General features: G+C 40.7%; 1 protein-coding gene across 2 annotated transcripts in view; it reads left to right on the top strand.

Annotated features, from left to right (window-relative positions):
- LOC126175954 (spindle assembly abnormal protein 6 homolog) overlaps positions 1–19,892 on the top strand; it is a 144,287-nt gene that overhangs the window by 48,437 nt on the left and 75,958 nt on the right. For both annotated transcript variants that reach the window (XM_049923041.1, XM_049923040.1), the window contains exons 3-4: positions 588–762; positions 6,314–6,378. In XM_049923041.1, coding sequence (XP_049778998.1) covers positions 588–762; positions 6,314–6,378 — 240 coding nt within the window. The remainder of the gene's footprint in view (positions 1–587; positions 763–6,313; positions 6,379–19,892) is intronic.

Below are 19,892 nucleotides of genomic sequence, written 5' to 3'. Positions count from 1 at the left end.
GGAACACTTTAATACCATGCCTGCAGGTCGTATTCCTGATTGAAAATTGATTGTTACATGAGTGGACACATTTATGGATACCAATAGTGTGCTGAAAAAGAAACAGGGCCTTCAGGATCCACAATTATACCAGAAAACATTGAGAAAGTAAGGCTGGTGATATTGAATTCTCCCTGCGATCTGCCCACAAACATGCAGTTCCTCTTGCAGTTTCTGACTATACACTGCGATGAATTCTTCATTAAATCTTGAAATGTCATCCATAAAAGCTGGCAATGGTGTGAACATTTAATTCACGTGATATTGTTTATGAAAAAAAGGTATTGAAGCCTTGATTGAAAACCTTCCTCGTGATGCCCTGTGTTCTTCACCAATGAGCACATTTTTGTTTGTCTGGATGTGTGAATAAACAAATTAACTTAAAAGACTGGTGAGACTCATATCTGTATCTTGTTGGGACACATAGCCTGGACCCTTTTTGTGAATGTGGGCAAAATTATATGTACTTACTTGTATTATATAGAGAGTACCTTAAATTTTTTTAAAGATATTGTAATCTATACCAGTTCTTTGTTGAAATTATGTAGTTTTGCCATGAAGCACAAAAACAGCAAGCAAAAATGGAGAAGATGGTGGATCAACTGCAAAAGGAGCTGCACGAGTGCCGTGCTGCTGAGAAAGCAGAACGAACAAAACTGGCTGAGAGCAGACATTTGCTAGCAATGCAGCAGGATTCAATCAACAAGCTTCTGTCTGTGAAAGGTTAATTGACTTTGGTGACTATTATTACCTAAGATAAATAAAGTGCTAAATATGTACATGGGTTGTCCATAAATTAAGATCTCCAATGCTTTTCACACAGTAAACATCATTTTATTGCAAAACCAAGTACAGATTATGAAAGCTTGGACTTTTAGCTATTTTTCAATGTTGTCTCCATCATGATTGATTTATTTTTGGAGATGCTCTGCAACCTTTTTCATACCTTGTTGTACCACTCTCCCACTAACTCATGCAGGAAGGAATGGACAGCTGCCTTCGATTTTCATCGTTTGAGAATTTTGTTCCCCCTAAGTGTTGTTTCAAGTTGGGGAAAAAGTAGTAGTCACTTGGCGCCAAATGAGGACTGTATGGAGGATGGTCAGTGATTTCCTATGCGACTTTGGTGATGAGATGGACGTGATGGCGGTGTTGTCATGGTGCAAATGAACTCCCTTTATCAGCCGACCCCTCCTTTTGCTCTGTACAGCCTGGTGTAGCTTTGTTAGTGTCTCACACTACCTTGACGTGTTGACTGTTGTACCTCTTTCCAGGTGGTTGATCAGCAGATGCCTTTCTTATCCCAGAATACTAGCCATCACCCTCCTTGTTGATGGTGTTTGCTTGAACTTCTTGACATTTGGAGAACCAGAACACCGTCATTGTTTTGATAGTTCTTTAGTCTCTGGCATGAAGTAGTGGACCCAAGCCATGTCCCCAGTTACAGTTGAATCCAGAAATTCCTCAGCCTCTTCCCGGTAACAGCACGGCAACTTCTGAGCACTTTCGGTGCACTGACTTCCGTGTTCATCAGTGGGCATCTGCAGCACCCACCTGGCACACACTTTGTGATCCTTCAAATTGTCTGTCAAACTCTTGTCCATGGTACTCATACAGGTGTCCCCTATCAGTTCAGCAATCTCTTGCACAGTCACATGCCAATCTGCAATCAAAACTTCTGTGTCCTGAATGAGGGTCATCTTTAACTTCTGTCCAGCCATTTTTAAACCATATGAACCATTTGTAACACTGAGTAAGGCTTAAGCACTTACGACTGTATGCTTCCTACATAATTTGTTGTGTCTCTGTAAAGGTTTTCTTGAATTTCACGCAAAATCTAATGCGGTTGCATTGCTCCTCTAATTCTGCTATCTCGAAATTCACTAATTGTGCGACACAACATTCTACTCAATACAGCACAGAACAATAGCTAACAGACATATAACAATGAAATTTCCAGCAGTTACATAATAAATGTTGCGGAATTTTTTGAACAGACCTCATATACAGTCCCTGGTCTCGCTAACTCTTACATAACTGCTTTTTCTAGAAAAAGATATGTATCCAGTATCAGTACATGAATTACAGTTTCAGTAGCAGCTCCCTAAATTAAAAAAAAAATGCCTCCACAATGTTTGGTTTTGCTTTTTATTTCTAACTTTCTTTTCTTGTGGAATGCAAAAGCAGGAAAGCCACTCTCACTTGCACTAGTTTAATTTTATCTGTTTTGTGGCAATACTGTGGCCACGGAAACACTTCTTGTTCTCTGTGGCTTTCGCCATACCTCTGATTGTTTTATCTCAGGATAGGTTCAATGGAACATGTGTGAATAATTGTATGAATTAATTAATTTTTGTACTAGACATGTGTAGGTAACCATCCATTTTAAAATTAGGTTTAATGTATACAGATTATAAAGTAACAAGTCAAGCCTCCCTTTTCCCCTTCCAGCCAGTTGCCCACTGATTATCTTTCAGGAATTGCTCACTTGTAACCCGCCTCACCTTCCTTTCCTACATCTCTTCTCAGTGAGACCAACATCACTCCTATGGAACCTACATCTATCTGTAAACTGAAAACATTACCTAGAGAGAAAGGGAGAGGGGTCAGAAAGGAGGGGGTGGGGAGAAAGGGAAGGAGGGCAGAGGAAGGGGGGAAGGGAGAGTGTGTGTGTGAGAGAGAGAGAGAGAGAGAGAGAGAGAGAGAGAGAGAGAGAGAGAGAGAGAATATGGCCACATGATGGGGCAGGGGTGTGTGTGGAGGAGTGGTGGGAGAAGGCAGTACATAATATGGACAGAGAAGGAGTGCTGTTGACCGATAAGAGATGAGAAAAGGCAGGGGGAACCAGGAGAGCGGACGTGAAGGCGGTGTTGTCATGGTGCAAATGAGCTCCCTTTATCAGCCGACCCCTCCTTTTGCTCTGTACAGCCCGGTGTAGCTTTGTTAGTGTCTAAGCTGAGCAGATTGTAAAGGTCTAGGCCAGGTGGATTGAGCGATTGCAGGATATGCTGGAGAGATGATTCCCACCCATATAGTTGAGCAAACTTTTTGCTGGAAGAGAGTATCCAGATGAGCTGTGTAGTGAAGCAGCTATTGAAGCAATTAGTGTTGTGGTGCACATCATTTTGGCAACTGGATGGTCAAGTTTGAGGTTTGCCACAGTTTGGTGGTGGTAGTTCATATGAGTAGACTGTTGCTTACTTGCCATGCTCACATAGAATGCTGTACAGCAATTGCAGCACAGCTGATATGTAACACATTTGCCTCCACACATGGTAACACATTTGCCTCCACACATGGCCATGCCTTTTATTGTAGGAGATGCCAGTGACTGGACTGTGGTAGGAGGTGGTGAATGAGTGGGTGTATGGGACACATCTTGCATATGGGTTGACCTCTAATAAATGACCAATGGGTACCAATGGAAAAGGATATTCCATAGGTTGGGTGGGTAGCATAACACTACTTTGGGTTATGTGTGTAGGATTTTGGGTTGGATATCCCTCATGTCAGGTTACGAGGAAAGGTAGTCAAAGCCCTGGGTAAGTTTATGGTTGAGCTATTCAAAGCTTGAGTAATACTGATCAACAAAGGCGGAGGTTTGTTCTGTGGAGCGTTGTACCCTGCCTCGGTGGGGAGACCTATGGGGTTGGGTTTTGGGAGTAGGTAAAAGGTGGAGTGTGCAACATATTGACAATGTTTCATGACCACTGTGGTGGAGTCTTTGTCTCTGGGAAGGATGATAAGTTCTGGGTTGGTTTTCAGGTTACAGGTAGCTGTGTGTCCCATAGAACTGATGTTAGACTTGCTGGAGAGGGATTAGGACAGCTTACTGTGGAGGGGTTTAGGAAAGGAAGGTGAGGCAGGTTAGAAGTGGTGATCTCCTGAAACATAACAAGGGGATGAATGGATTGAATGGGTGGAAGATCATGGTTGGAGAAAGTTTGGAACTGTTTTAAACAAGGTTCTATGTGGGGTTTTGGTTATCTGTTGTCAGCAGGATGCACGGCAAAAAAATGTTTCCACTGCAGAGAATGAATAAAGGAAAGAAGGTCCTTTACAAGGCCTGCATGGTTTGAACATAGGTTTTGGGCTGAAGGTGAGGTCTTTTAGAGATTATTGAGACTTCTGCAGTGGTCTTACTTTTGTCAGAAAGATTGATAACAGCGTTACGAAATGAATGTTCAGGAGCAATGTGTTTCATGCAGGGTACAGGAAATTTTTGGGGATATGAAAAGTGTAATAATTGAACAGGACATGGCTGGAGAGCTATGAGGGGGCTGACGGGGGGAGCTTGGATCAGAGTGGTAGGCTCTTTCTTGGATGTAGGTAATTCCATGCTGCCATATGGACAAGAGTAGCTGGAACGCCTTCCTTGGATCATGGTGAGAATGCTGTTCCAATTGTTGAAGAGCAAGAGTTTCCGTTGCAGTGATAGTATCAAGGAAGTTACAGTAGAGGCTATCGAGCAAGGTTTGTGCTTGGACTGTATGATTATGAGGGTGAAGGACTGATAATTTGGAAAATGTGAAGGTGCTTGTGGTAGGACGGTTGACAGCTCAAGATCCCAATTTTAATGTTAAGCCAATTAGGAGGGATAACATGTGCCAGACAAAATTTCAGGAAAAGGACGTGCGCTCAGCATTTTGTAATGGCAGAGGAGAGTTTTTGGAATTGGCCGAGGTAGGATGAACAGGAATTTATGGTTGACCAGTTGGGAGGCAACAGGAGTGACTGAAAAAAGTTAACAGAGGTTGATAATGAGAAGGTGAAAAACTATAGTTGAAGTGTAATAATGGACATAAATGGTAGGTACTTTGTAGAGAGCAATGTAGAAAATTAGGAAGAGGTCATAAAATGTTTTAAAGAAGCAGGGGATAGTGGGTGCACTTGTAAATAGATATATTTGATTGATTGACACACTTGATTGTACAATATGATTGTAAATAAATGCTTGCCATCAGCTAACAGTCAAGTTGGACAGCATGAGTCAGTAGTTGAGAATATGTTAAAAACAGAATTGGAATTAAATGTTCAAAAAGGTGATATATCCATGGGAGCAGGGAGTTGTAGTATGGCACTTTTTAGCATTGTGGGCCATTACAAGAGAGGGCATTCAAATTGTGCAACAGAGAGTGGCTGGCATGTGTTTTGAGGACAGATTCTGTAGAGGAGAAAGAAGTATAGTCATTCTAAGGAATAAAGACTGTCCACATGAATTGTGGGTAAGTAAAGAAAAACAGAAACAAAGGTAAAAGGGTGTGGTATGAAAGAGAACTGAATGACAACGTATAACAATAATGGGAATTTTCTATTATTCCTATTATAAATTGAAGTCACCTTTATCTGCATGAAGATAAATCTCAGGAGCTACTGTTTGAGATGGTTCTCACTAATAGTTAGATAATTCATGAGGAAGGTTTTTATGTATAATTTACAAGGGGTTGCTGAAAAGTAATGCCTATGCATTTTTCGTGAAAATTCTTTAAGCTTTTTAAATGAAACATATTTTTTTAACATTCTGCATCATGAGGCTTCATGTTTACATATTTATCTCTCTTTACAGTCACCCTGGTGATGAACAGGAGACTAGTTTGTCACTGTGGAATGTTTGACTTTGTTGATGGAGCCACTACATCACCTCTGCTTGCACTGCTTCATCACTATCAAAGTGAAGTCCTCAAAGGTGTTCTTTAAGTTCGAGAAACAGATGAAAATTGGATGGCACCAAGTCAGGACAGTATGGAGGATGACAGTGAACCCATGATGTAGGGTTTTGCAGATTTTGCAGCACTCAAGTGTGGTATGACATTGTCATGCTAAAGGACAGGGTGCTCCACGTGTAGATGAACTCTTTGAATTCGAAAGTCAGTTACAGCATCTGTTTCTCATGCAATGACACAGTTCCGTCACATATCGTCGTGTTACACACTACTATTCAGAGCCCTCTAGTGCCAGAAGGCTGTGAATATGTAGAAATGAAGAGTAAAGATGTAGAATATTAATGAAGTTTGTTTTATATACAAAGCTATGAGAGTTTTCACATAAAAACAGACATTACTTTTTAGCATGCTCTCATATTACTGCTACGCCAGACAAGCTGTCCAGCTGCAGGTAGTTAGTGCTACCCATGCAAAGTTGAGGCAGGTCGCTAATGTAATTTACATTATACATTCTACACACTCACTGTAAACTAGAGTTGGAAGTCTCATATTCTAATTTGTGTATTGGGTATATTTGTTTGGTATGTTACATGCTGCATAATATTTTTCAGCTGAAAATGCCAAACTGTCGGAAACAGTTAAGAACCAGGAACTGAAACTGCGGCAGCTGAAGTCAGTAAGTTTCAAAGTTGTTCAGTCATAATAGTATGAATAGTTGTGAAATATTTTACAGGCCCCAAGAAGTAACTTCCTGGACATGAAATGACAGAATAATACATTAAGACAAATAGTCACTGTATGATATCATAGTTGTTATACAACATTAATATTGGCGAAGATTTCTTTTTCTTTTTTGTATTTATACACATAGCTTATTTCCATAACTTAAAGTCTGTAAACAACCGAGGAACAATAATAATACGTTATAACAGAAGGATTTCTAGCAGTATTGTAACTGTGTAAAGCATGTGTAAAGTATACTGAAAAATTGTGGTGCAGTGATACTTTTTCACTAATATGAAGGGTGATGCACTCATGCATGAATACAGAGTGCACAAAGTCTCCTGTACTGTGGGTGAGGATTCCCGGTATGGCTTGCAGTACTACTTCACACTCCTGGACAAATGGCCTCTGAAGATCATCAGTGTTCTTAGGGTTGCAATCCATTGGCCTAGAACATTCCATGCATGTTCAATCAGCTTCTAGTCTAGAAGGCATATTGACCACGTTAACACATGAGGCCTTCTTCATGCAAGTAGTTCTCCACTGGGTCAAATCTATGTGTACCATTTAGAAATTGTACATATTGTAGGATGTCATCCCTATAAATTGCAGCTGTGACAGTTCATTAGGAAATGAATGTAGTGGTGTATGTGCTCCAAAGAGGTGGCATCTCACACAAGAACCCTAGTTATATTTGCCACTTTCCACAGTATTGGCAGCACTGTAACATATCCAAGTGCCACCAACGTAAAGGAATGATGCGAAACTCTCTTCAGGTCTTGTTGAGATATATGTAAATGGGTCGCTACCCTACTGTACCTGGGTCCATTCGTGATGAGCTAGACACCATACTTGCCTTTGTGTAAGGGGAATGTGTCTGGTGGGTTATTGACCATAAAGGGTGACCTCGAAGCCAGCAATACATAGGAATCTGGGTGGTGTGGGGCCTAAAGGATGTTGCGTTGTCTCTAGCCAGGGCAGATACTGTGCTAGCTGTATGCTGCACTTACGGAAAAATGATCATCCAGTTTCTGAGGTGTAGCATGTGGTCAGTTTTGTCTGTGCGGAAGTCAAATGTTTTCTTCCCCCTGGAATATTCTGTTTACCAATGAAACAATAAAATTATGGTATGGGAAAAACTCAACTGCTTGTCCACATTGGTAGGTTTGGCCCCAATGGTAGAGCTGTGTCTAACGTCACCCATATGTATTTGCTGTGCCATTAAAATGCCCACATGGACTGTTGTAATGCCCACTTGATGGTCTCATACTGTTGTACTTTGCTGTCATGTGAAGCTTGTCGTAGTTTAAACTGTGCATTTTCACTATGATGCGATGTTCCCCCCCCCCCCCCCCCTCCCCCCCCCCCTGCCCGCCTGTGTGGAAAATAAGGGAAAGGCAATCACTCATATATAGTGGACTGATGTGTGGCTTGTAGACACATGCAACAGAAAGCTGTATTCACACTAGCTTTCAAGCTTTTGAAAGTACACACAGTCAGTCAGTCACACACACAGCCACTCACACACACACTCCTGTGGTCACAGAAAGACTGATTATTGATGTTCGCTGCCTGGGATGATGGAAGTTGAAAGGGGTAGGGAAGGACACATGAGTCGAGGAGGGGCTAACAGGGTAGTGCAAGGCCTGTCTTTCAGCAGATGACTCAGCAGCTGCACCAAAAAACTAGAGGCATTCAGAGGGTAAGGGTATGCTTTGGCTGCAGCCTCATTACTAGCAGCTCATTGCTCACACTTTGCCTCTCGCTGCTTACCAGGAACCTTGTTAAATTTACACTGCAGCCTCACTGCTGTCACATTGCTGCTTGCTGGTCACTCAGTGTCTTGCATTCCCACCAGGAACCTTCTTCCTGTGGCTGTTCATGACTCTAGTTGAGTGGATTACTTTCAGTGTGTGAAGCAAAAACTATCTTCTGTCTATTGTCTTAAGATGGTAATAATGCTTCATTAATGCCAAAAAGGTTGTTATTGGCAATGAGAAAGGAAAAGGGTATAGATGTAGTCTTTCAAAGCAGATCATCCACACTGCAGATACTTTCGTCAGTTCTAACAACAGCTCAAACATTATCCAGAGAACTTTTCCAGACAGTTATGAATGTTAAAACAAATTTTTCAGTTTATTTTAAATATTATTGAACCAGGAAAGTTTAAGATATGAAGATCTGACCCAAAATTATTAACGTAATTCCTATTGAAGAGCAACTCGTAGGCCTGCTCATTGTAATGTAATAGTTAATCAGTTTTTATCCACATTTACTTCATATACTACTGCTAACACTTCTAGGTTTTCGTGCTGGTATTTTAGTGAAAAAAGACAAATTATGTGAAACAGAGGAACCAATTTCCAAAACTTATTATATATAATGTTAACCATTACAAAGCAGCTATGATGATCTGTATACCTTTGGTCACAGATAGCTTTGCATCCAAAAACAGGTGTTTAAAATTGTCACTTGCCCTGACATTATTACTGTCTACGTATGATGGTTTCATTGGTAGGATATTGGAGGTTACAAACAATCTATTTCTCAACAGGCTACTTACAAAGTTTCAAGTGTCAGTATTAAGTGAGGAGTTTAGGATTATACAGAATGATTATAATGAAACTTTCGGTTAAAAAAAAAAAAAAAAAAAAAAAAGAAAGAAAGAAACTGCTCAGAATGACATCAGATTTAAACAGAATGTTTTGAAGAAGCGTGAAATGTTTAAGATGTGGGGTACACGGCTGTTCCTCAGTTTGTACTCCAATGCAGGATCGTGCACTACTGGTAAAGCTCTTTTACAAGAATGGTGGCTGCGTGCCAGCAGCTCTGCAAAAGTCCCAAACACTCAAGGCTATGAAAAAGGACATTGATCCAATGTCTGCCAAGGGTCTGGAGAAAATGATTATGAAATTCAAAAAGACAGGCTAATGTGAAGTTCAATGTGGCACAGGGAAAAAAACAATTGATCTGATGTCAACAGATGATGTGGCCACAACACTGCAAGAGGAGTTGAGTGGTGGTCTACAAACATGCAGTACATGAGGAGTTCCCCGAACTTCAGACACACGTATCAGCATGGTGCTTAAAATTCTGTGAAACATCCTGCATTACTATCCACACAAAATTACCTATGTTCAGGAGTTGCTTCATGCTGACCTACCACTAAGACAAATGTTTTCTAGAACTTCTTGCTCACATGGAAGTGGACAGTGAATGGCTGTGGAACATTCTGTGCACAGACAAAGCCCATTTCCATCACCAAGGACGTGTCAGTACATAGAATTGCAAAATATTGCAGCAGAAAATCTGCTGTCACATCAAGCTGTACTACTTCATTCTGCAAAGGTAACTGTGTTTGTGGATTGACAGCATCATTTATTGTAGAACCTTTTTTTCCCAAGAAAATGGGTCCTGTGGGTCTTTTTACCTGTACCATAATTTGTAAATGATATGAGATTCATTTCTGCACCAACATCATTCCGTCCCTTCAACAGCATGGATATATGGGTAAGATCATTTTTATGCAAGATGATGCTCCTCTGCACATTGCACAACCAGGGAAGTAGCTACACAGAGGCATTTTGAAATTGCTAGAATTATCAGCCACCATTTGCTGCAACCTGGATGTCCAGATCACCCAATTTTAATATGCGACTTCTGGCTGTGGGTTTATCTGAAAGGTGCTGTGTTCAGTGCTGCTCTGATTCCAGACATAGCTGAATTGAAGGCATGCATTCTGAATGTTCTCTCTGAGAGACTCTGATCTGCTGGGGAACATGCCCTTTCTCGATTTCAACTTGTGGCCAAAAACATTCTTGAATTAAAACTGATCTCATTGTTGCCTATTATGTGGTTTTTGGCCTCAGGACAATTAAAAACCAATTTTTCCATCTGATGTGGTACAACCTTGCCTTAGTGGGTGGGCTTCCTAATTAAATATGCCACAACTGATGATGGCGAAACTTGTATGGTCATGTGCATTACACAGTATGGTTGGTTTAATATGCAGCTCACACCGTAGTCATTGTCTGTCATTTGCAGCCGAACCCATTTACATTGTGACATGGCATCATTCTAGTGGGAAAATTTTCATTAATTGTTTTTGGTTCCATAACATTTCCCCCACCTTTGATAATATTCCATCCAAATTTGACATCGTTCTGAGCAGTGGTTCCCCTTTTACAGTGCTTTGAAACTGGAACTTTAATTATAATCACCCTGTACTACAGCTTACGGCAGTTCTTGCAGTGATTTTGAAGATAAAATTAATCTAATTAAAGCTCGCACAGATGTCATTTTCCCCATGTTCCATAGCTTAATGTATGATAATACCCTGTGCTATACACTTCACAGTAGTTTGCAGAGTAAGGCTGAAGATGGGGATGTAGAAGTACATGCTTGCTGTTAATGGATTCTTCCGTTACTTCTGGTAGAACAATTCCATATTTCACGTTGAACAAGTACACTGTCTTTGTTTTACTGAAGTCAGTAGGGTAAAAACAGTGTACTTGTTATTCAACCTTAAATATGTATGCTGTGTGGAAACCCATGCAACGAGGAGCAGTCAAACAGGGCAGTACTTGACTAGCCTTGAAACAACCAATCATGGCTCGTGTTTGAGGACATATGGGGATGGTTGTAGGACAAAACACAAACCAGCCTGATATCATCACCTTATGAAGATCATAGTGAGCAGTGGAGGGGGGGGGGGGTGCAGTGATGGTGCATGTTAAATGGGTGGTAAGACTGTATGGACTTGTTTCATCACTGCCAGACCATGACGACAAGCAGCAAGATGACACCATAAACACACCCTAAAGCATGTAAGAGATGTATACAAGGGGTGATTCAAAAGTTTCGAGACTTAACTCAGAATCAGAAATTTATTGGACATTTAAGTACAGCGGACTAAAATTCTTCAAAATATGATCCTTCAGCATCAACACAGTGCTGCCAGCATGTCTTACACTGTTCGTAGCCCCTCTGAAAGGCCTCGGGCATCATGCTGTCAAGGGCTCTCGTCGAAGCCTGCTGGATGGCGTCGATGCAGTTGAATCGCTTCCCTTTTAGGCCTGCCTTGATTCGGGGGAAGAGGAAAAAGTCACTTGGAGCCAAGTCGGGGCTGTAGGGTGGCTGTGGCAGTGTTGTCACATTGAACTTGACCAAAACTTTGGCGGCAGTGTGCGACGTGTGAGCGGGTGTGTTGTTGTGGTGGAGAACCCAATCGCCCTTGATCGCCGGGCAGACACGGTGAACTCAATCCCTCAAGCGGCGAAGCACTCCAGCGTAAAAGTCACCTGTGACAGCCTGTCCATGAGCAACAAACTCCTTGTGAATCACTCCTTTACCATAAAAAAAAAGAACATTCAGCATGCACTTCACACACGACTTGCTCATTCACTGTAGTCTATCCATTGCTGCTAACTGCCATCTGTCCACATCTATCGACGCTTGGTTTAAATCTTCATGGAGGCCATCCCTCCAACAGCTTCCAAGGCCATCTGTGATCTTCTGTCTGGGCCACATGGCCAACCCACTGCATTCATTTGGCTTTGACAGTTCCTGTTATATTGGGCTGGTGGTATAGTTCCTCAAGCTCTTGGTTGTATCTGATCCTCCATTCCCATGTGTCTGCATCCAGAACTGGAGCAAAGATCTTCTGAAGTACTTTTCTCTAAAAAACGAAGAGCTTATGGAAGTCCTGTTTCTGGATATTCCATGTCTGATAGCCATCTAGAACAACAGGCTGGATCAGGGTTTTGTACAGTTGAATCTTGAACTGTCTGGAGAGATATCTGGACTGAAGCAGTTGTGCTAGGCTGTGGTAAGATTGGTTTCCTGCTTGTATTGTGGCATTGATCTCTGCTTCACATGACGAGTTTTCAGTGAAAATTGCCCCTAGGTATTTGAATTCATGCACTCTCTAGGACTGAGTGATTGTAGATGACCAGCAGTCTGACTCTGACCACACGTCATAACGAGGTACTCTCTCTTGGCTTTGTTTATGTTTAGCCCAAATTTGCTGGCAGCCTTCTTTAGTGCTTTGGTCATTTGCTCCAACTCCTCTTCAGACCTTGAGAGTAAACAGATATCCTCTGCATAGGCTAAGTATGCCAGTCTCTTTCCTTCAATTTCAGTCCCTTCATTCTCTTGGAAGGTCTCGCTTATGATTTTCTCGAGGGCAGAGTTGAACAGGATAGGGGACAACCCATCTCCTTGCCTGAGTCCTATCACAATTTCAAATTCCTCAAAATCCCGAACATAACACAACCCATCATTCCTGATGTAAATGCTCTGGACAGTAACTCTCTCCATGGCTGAGATAAATATGATTCCACAGCCAGCAGTCTATTAGACTGGTATGCGCTTCTGTTGTGTATAGTTTTTGTGACTCCTCTGAATCCAAATTGGCTCTGCTATGTTATCAAGTCATCTTGGTTTCTCACTTGGTCACTCTTTGAAACCAATTTGCTTGTCATTCACCTGTTTGTCTTGTGTTGTCATCATGAATGCCTCATGTAGAACACATGCCATTTGTTCTTTCTGTTGGCCTCCAGATCTGCCCAGGTCTTTCCCGACTTCAGGCTTCAATTGATCCTGCTTACTTTGTCTGAGATTCTGCCACGTTGTGGCTATAGCATTGATGAATAGAAAAAGAAAATTGTCCAGCAACATGGAAGCTACATTGATTTTCCTTCTGGAATGTCATCATCATCATCATCATCATCAACAACAGCAGCAGCAGCAGCAGCAGCAGCAGCAAACAGTTTTTACAGAAGTCACTCCAATCACTGGCAGACAAACCAATAATACAAGAGGGCCAATCACTGTAGCCCTAGTGCATTCGACAGTAGAAATCCACACATGTCTTTCAGCATTTCCACCTTTTAATGACACTAGGGAAGACTGGGACACATACTTGCATTGCCTGAAACAACATTTCACAGCTTTTCAGGTCACCAAAGATGCGTTTATGGAGGCCATTTTTTCTCTCCCACGGGGTTCACCAGATATGTTTTACTACTCAGGAAGCTAGCGCCACTGTCTGCTCCAGTTGCTCTGTCATTCACAGACACACATGCACTATTTCTCATTACTATTCCCTGAGGCTAGAGTTCCATCAGTACCAGAAACAGCCAGGACAGTTGTACCATTCCTGGGTAAAAGATTTGCAAGGACTAAGGTGCAAATGTGATTTCACCTGTGTAAACAAAAGATGCAAGAGTTCTTATGGTGGCTTCTTGATTTGCAGCGTCAGCATTCTGCTGGCTCCACATCGATAGGTATGCACACCACCATTAAAACTTGACAACCTATTGCCAGAGGACATCCTGCACATCATAAACTCGTTTAAAATTGCCCAGGCGGCTAATTAATGCCTCAAGTAAGACCACAAATAACAGTGATCCAAGACACCACAGCAGGCTCTGCCACCACAAAGCATATGCAGGGTGATCTCCAGACAATAGCAGTGTCATGATTCAACAACATTAGCCGTATCTGTAACGCATGAACCACCAGTTGCATCCCATCACCAGGTGTGGAGGCCCCTACCATCATGCCCAAAATAATTTTCCTCTCATTCACAAGCAGACTTTCCAGATTGGTTGGCACACTGCACATACTGGAGAACAGAAGGGCATTTCAGGTTGAAGCGTCAGAATAGAGCACCCTTAGGCAGTCCTGCAGTACACACGCAGCTAGCTCTTACAGGCAATCCTTTCATGCAGAAATTGATGCTAATCCTTAGGATTTCCAATCTGATACTAGTTTCCAAGTAGATACTGGGGCCATGGTTAGACAGATTAATAGGACAATATATGTACCCAGAAGAACATTGTTATAAGGAGAAACAAAACTGGCATTCTACTGATTGGAGCATGGAATGTCAGATCCATTAATTGGGCAGGTAGGTTAGAAAATTTGAAAATGGAAATGGATAGGTTAAAGTTAGATATAGTGGAAGTAATTCTGGAGTAGGTTTAATAATGAATAAAAAAATTGAAACATGGATAAGCTACTACGAACGACATAGTGAACGCATTATTGTAGTTGAGATAGACACGAAGCCTATGCCGACCACAGTAGTACAAGTTTATATGTCAACTAGCTCCACAGATGATGAAGAGATTGAAGAAATGTATGATGAGATAAAAGAAACTATTCAGATATTTAAGGGAGATGAAAATTTAATAATCATGGGGGACTAGAATTCGATAGTAGGAAAGGGAAGAGTAGGAAGAATAGTAGGTGCATATGGACTGGGGGTAGGGAATGAAAGAAGCCACTTGGTAGAATTTTGCACAGAGCATAACTTAATCATAGCTAACACTTGGTTTAAGAATCATGAAAGAAGGTTCTATATGTGGAAGAGACCTGGAGACACCGGAAGGTTTCAGATTGATTACTTAATGGTAAAACAGAGATTTAGGAACCAGATTTTAAATTGTAAGACATTTTCATGTACAGATGTGGACCCTGACCACAATTTATTGGTTATGAACTGTATATTAAAACTAAAGAAACTGCAGAAAGTTAGGGATTTAAGGAGACGGCTCCTGGATAAACTGAAAAATTCAGAGGCTGTAGAGAGTTTCAGAGGGAGTATTAGGGAACAATTGACAAAAATAGGGGAAAGGAATACAGTAGAAGAAGAATTGGTAGCTTTGAGAGATGACATAGTGAAGACAACAGAGGATCAAATAGGTAAAAAGATGAGGGCAAGTAGAAATCCGTAGGTAACACAAGAGATGTTTAATTTAATTGATGAAAGCAGAAAATATAAAAATGCAGTAAATAAAGCAGGTGAAAAGGAATACAAACATCTCAAAAATGAGATCAACAAGAGGTGCAAAATGGCTAAGCAGGAATGGCTAGAGAATAAATGTAAGGATGCAGAAGCATATATCACAAGGGGTAGGATAGATGCTGCCTACAGGAAAATTAGAGACACCTTTGGAGAAGAGAGAACCCTCCTGTATGTATATCAAGAGCTCAGATGAAAAGCCAGTCCTAAGCAAAGAAGGGCAAGCAGAAAGGTGCAAGGAGTATATAAAAGGTCTAGACAAGGGCAGTGTATTTGAGTGCAATATTATGGAAATGGAAGAGGACATAGATGAAGATGAGATGGGAGATATGATACTGTATGAAGGATTTGACATAGCACTGAAAGACCTAAGTTGAAACAAGGCCCCAGGAGTAGACAACATTGTGTTAGAACTACTGATAGCCTCGGGAGAGCCAGCCACGACAAAACTCTTCCATCTGGTGAGCAAGATGTATGAGACAGGCAAAATACCCTCAGACTTCAAGAAGAATATAGTAATTCCAATTCCAAAGAAAGCAGGCCCTGACAGCTGTGAAAATTACTGAACTATCAGTTTAATAACTCACGGTTGCAAAATACTAACATGAATTCTATACAGATGAATGGAAAAACTAGTAGAAGCTGACCTTGGAGAAGATCAGTTTGGATTCCATGGAAAAGGCAGTACTGACTCTATGACTTATCTTAGAAGATAGGTTAAGGAAAGGCAAACCTACGTCAATAGCAATTGTAGCCTTATAGATAGGTTTTGACAGTATTGAGTGGAATATTCTCTTTGAAATTCTGAAGGTGGCAGGGGCAAAATACAGGGAGCGAAAGGCTATTTACAATTTGTACAGAAACCAGATGGCAGTTAATAGCTGAGGGGCATGAAAGGGAAGCAGTGGTTGAGAAGGGAGTGAGACGGGGTTGTAGCCTATTCCGATGTTATTCAATCTGTATATTGAGCAAGCAGTAAAGGAAGCAAAAGAAAAATTCGGAGTAGGAATTAAAATCCAGGGAGAAGAAATAAAAACTTTGAGGTTCGCAAATAACAGTGTAATTCTGTCAGAGACAGCACAAGACTTGGAAGGACAGTTGAATAGAATGGACAGTGTCTTGAAGGAGGATATAAGATGAACATCAGCACAGGCAAAATGAGGATAATGGAATGTAGTCAAATTAAATCAGGTGATGCTGAGGGAATTAGTTTAGCAAATGAGACGCTTAAAGTAGTAAACAAATTTTGCTATTTGGGCAACAAAATAAATGATGATGGTTGAAGTAGAAGGATATGAAATGTAGACTGGTGAAGGGTAGGAAAGCGTTTCTAAAGAAGAGAAATTTGTTAACATTGAGTATAAATTTAAGTGTCAGGAAGTCGTTTCTGAAAGTATATGTATGGAGTGTAGCCATGTATGGAAGTGAAACTTGGATGATAAATAGTTTAGACAAGAAGAGAATAGAAGCTTTTGAAACATGGTTCTACAAAAGAATGCTGAAGATTAGAGGGGTACATCACATAACTAATTAGGAGGTACTGAATAGAATTGAGAGAAGAGGAATTTGTGACACAACTTGACTAGAAAAGGGATTGGTTGGTAGGACATGTCCTGAGACATCAAGGGATGACGAATTTATTATTGGAGGAAAGGGTAAAAGGTAAAAATCTTAGAGGGAGACCAAGAGATGAATGAATACACTAAGCAGATTCATAAGGATGTAGGTTGCAGTATTTACTTGGAGATGAGCAGGCTTGAACAGGATAGAGTTGCATGAAGAGCTGCATTAAACCAATCTTTGAACTGAAGACCACAACAACAACATTAACAACAACAACAAATGTATGGGTAGGCTCTTCTGAGTTGTCCCATCTTCTTGGTGTTTGGTAGCTTACAGTGACAGTTGCAGCACCCTTCAGGGTCAGTTCTCAATCACTGAAACCTACAAACAGGTCACAATGCCAACCATCTTATTTGTCATTTATTTACCCATCAGATACCAACATTTTCGGCTTAGACACATTTACATTATTTTGGTTCTCTATCTCTGATGAGGTCCAGTTCGTATTAGACACAGTCTCATTCTGAAAACTGGATATTTATACTGCATTCACACCTATATTTAAATCAGTTTGGGGTGTGCCTCAGACTTTAAGAATCTCAATTATAGAGATCCATTGTGATGGTCAGCCTGTGCCATTATACATAGTATTTTGCCACTTTACCAATGGTGAATAAACCTTCCAAACTAATGAAAGGTGTGGTAGATACCGTTTATCAGTCAAGCCTTGCAAAGGGTGTCAAGGCAACAGTGGAATGTATCATGTTGTTCAAGCTCATTGGGACAGTACACCAGAAAACAGAAAGTTGAAAGTAGATTGACTAATTTTGGAATGTCATATCTATGGCAGTCATAAAAGACCATTAGGATCTTGTACCCATAATAAATAGACAGTAAGAGAAGAGCTATGGGAGTTAATGACGACTATGAATGTCAAACATAGATGACAGGAGGTAGCATAAAATGTTCAAGAAAATATATTTTGATCTGTGGAACCATTACCTAACACCAGAAAAACCCATTTTAAAAAGTAAATTGGCACCTCTGATTTATGCTGCAGATGTCAAACAGCAGCCAACTTTAGAGCAACTAGTCCCATTGAAAAATCAAATGCAATGGAGAACAACAAGAATTTAGAGGGCAGAGGGCAACACACAGGTTTTTTTCCTCTGTGGGAATCTTGAACATACTGTTTACCACTTTTGATAAAAGTAATAATGGGTCTGTTGAGTTACACACCTCAAAATGTCATCCAGAGGTTCCAGCTGCTCAGGTAACTGCCAAAATTGGGAAAACTATATGCGTCAACAATCTATCTACAAAATTCCAGAACTCATGGAGATCCTTCAAGGACAACAATTGTCTTTGTGATTACAAAGTGCATTGTCATTGGTACTATTTTGATCAATCTGTCGTGGAATGTATTACCTCTGAGACTTTCTTTTCTGTGATATTTAAGGTCTTCTGACACCAGCTAAGGAAAAAATGTAGATATTGTACTGAAGGTTACAAATAGGAAAATACATCCAACAAACTGGTACCCAACCAACTGTTACTTTTACTGTGACTGAACACAGCTCTGTGAATTTATATTTTTCCAGAATGCATACAAAATGAATGTTGTTATCAAATGATATTTCTTGCAGACATCAAAATTTATTATAGAATGTGGAAGATCAGAGTTTCAGATTGACAACCTCGAGTAACAATAGCTGAACTGGCTAGTTGCTCCCCTTTGAAGTCACAGTTGTCTTGCTGTGACAGACTACTATCCTACTGCAAGTGGCCTGGCTTGACCATGGAGTAATGTTGATGTGCATTCTGCATTCCCTATTGTCCAAGTACTGATTGCTTTCAAATGCAGAGTGGTGTTAAAACGTACCATTGTGAATCATCATATAGACTCCAGAATTTGTCTTCTCATTAGCCAGCACTCAAACTGTGCATCTTTAGCTCACAAGAAGACTGTGCCTCCTCGTTGTCACCGATTTCATCCAAATGTATGGTATATGCAGAGCTTGAAAGAAGTGGGAGCTCCAGGTGGGCAAGCATTTAGCATTTTTGGCACAGGTTAGGCAACACACAAGCCTTTTATGTGAGCACAGTTGCCAGGCAGCTGTTGTCATGGGAGAAAGAATACAGGATCTGCGGCTGAAGGGAGCAAGTCCTATTTGGACTTGTGTTTATTAATATTTACATAAAAAAACATGAAAAGGAAAGGCAAAGGAAAATTTGGGATTGCAGATAAATTTCCAGGGAGGTAATGTAAGGAGTGCATGAGAACTTCATATATAAAATTAAATATTTTATTATTTTACAGTTGATTTACACATGCGGGGATAATATTCATTGTAAAAAGAGTGGAAGCATTAAATTTCCCGGCATCTTGCACATATTATGAATGCCATATCTTTACAATTGTGTGGTGGTTGTGAAGTTTCTATCAAAAACAAACTTAGTTTACAGTCAGAAAAGGTTCCCTCTCATTGCACAGTTTGGCAGCAAACCACATACAATGTACCTTGTCCCCAAATATTGGCTAGGGTAGGCTAGGAACAACACATCTGCATTAAATTTTGTATGAAACTCAAGAAATCCTTTACAGAGACAAACCAAATGATACTGGAAGCCATGGTGATGAGTGCTTAAGCCGTACTCAGTGTTACATTTGGTTTACCTGGTTCTAAAATGGCCAGAAGGAAGTTAAAGATGATCCTTGTTCAGGATGCCATTCAACGTCTGCTGATGACACTCATGTCATGAACGTCAAGAAATTCATGCCACAGGGACAAATTGTTAATTGATGATACTATCGGGATGTGTTGTGAAGCCCTTGAGAAAATGTGAGAAGGAAACTGCCTGAAATGTGACGAGGCACTTCATGGCTCTTGCATCACGATAATGCACATCCTTGCTCGTGTGTGACTTTTGCACAGAAAAAAAAATCACTGTCCTCCCTCATCCTCCATACTCACCAGATCTAGCCTCTGTTGTCTTTTTTTTATTTCTAAAATTGAAAAACCCATTCAAAGGACAAAGATTTGTAATGATAGATGAGAGAAAAGAAAATTTGCAGAAGGTGCTTCACGCGATCC

This window comes from Schistocerca cancellata, chromosome 3 (genome assembly GCF_023864275.1).
Source record: "Schistocerca cancellata isolate TAMUIC-IGC-003103 chromosome 3, iqSchCanc2.1, whole genome shotgun sequence".
Lineage (NCBI taxonomy): Eukaryota > Metazoa > Arthropoda > Insecta > Orthoptera > Acrididae > Schistocerca > Schistocerca cancellata.
This window is presented reverse-complemented; position numbering and strand designations above follow the sequence as displayed.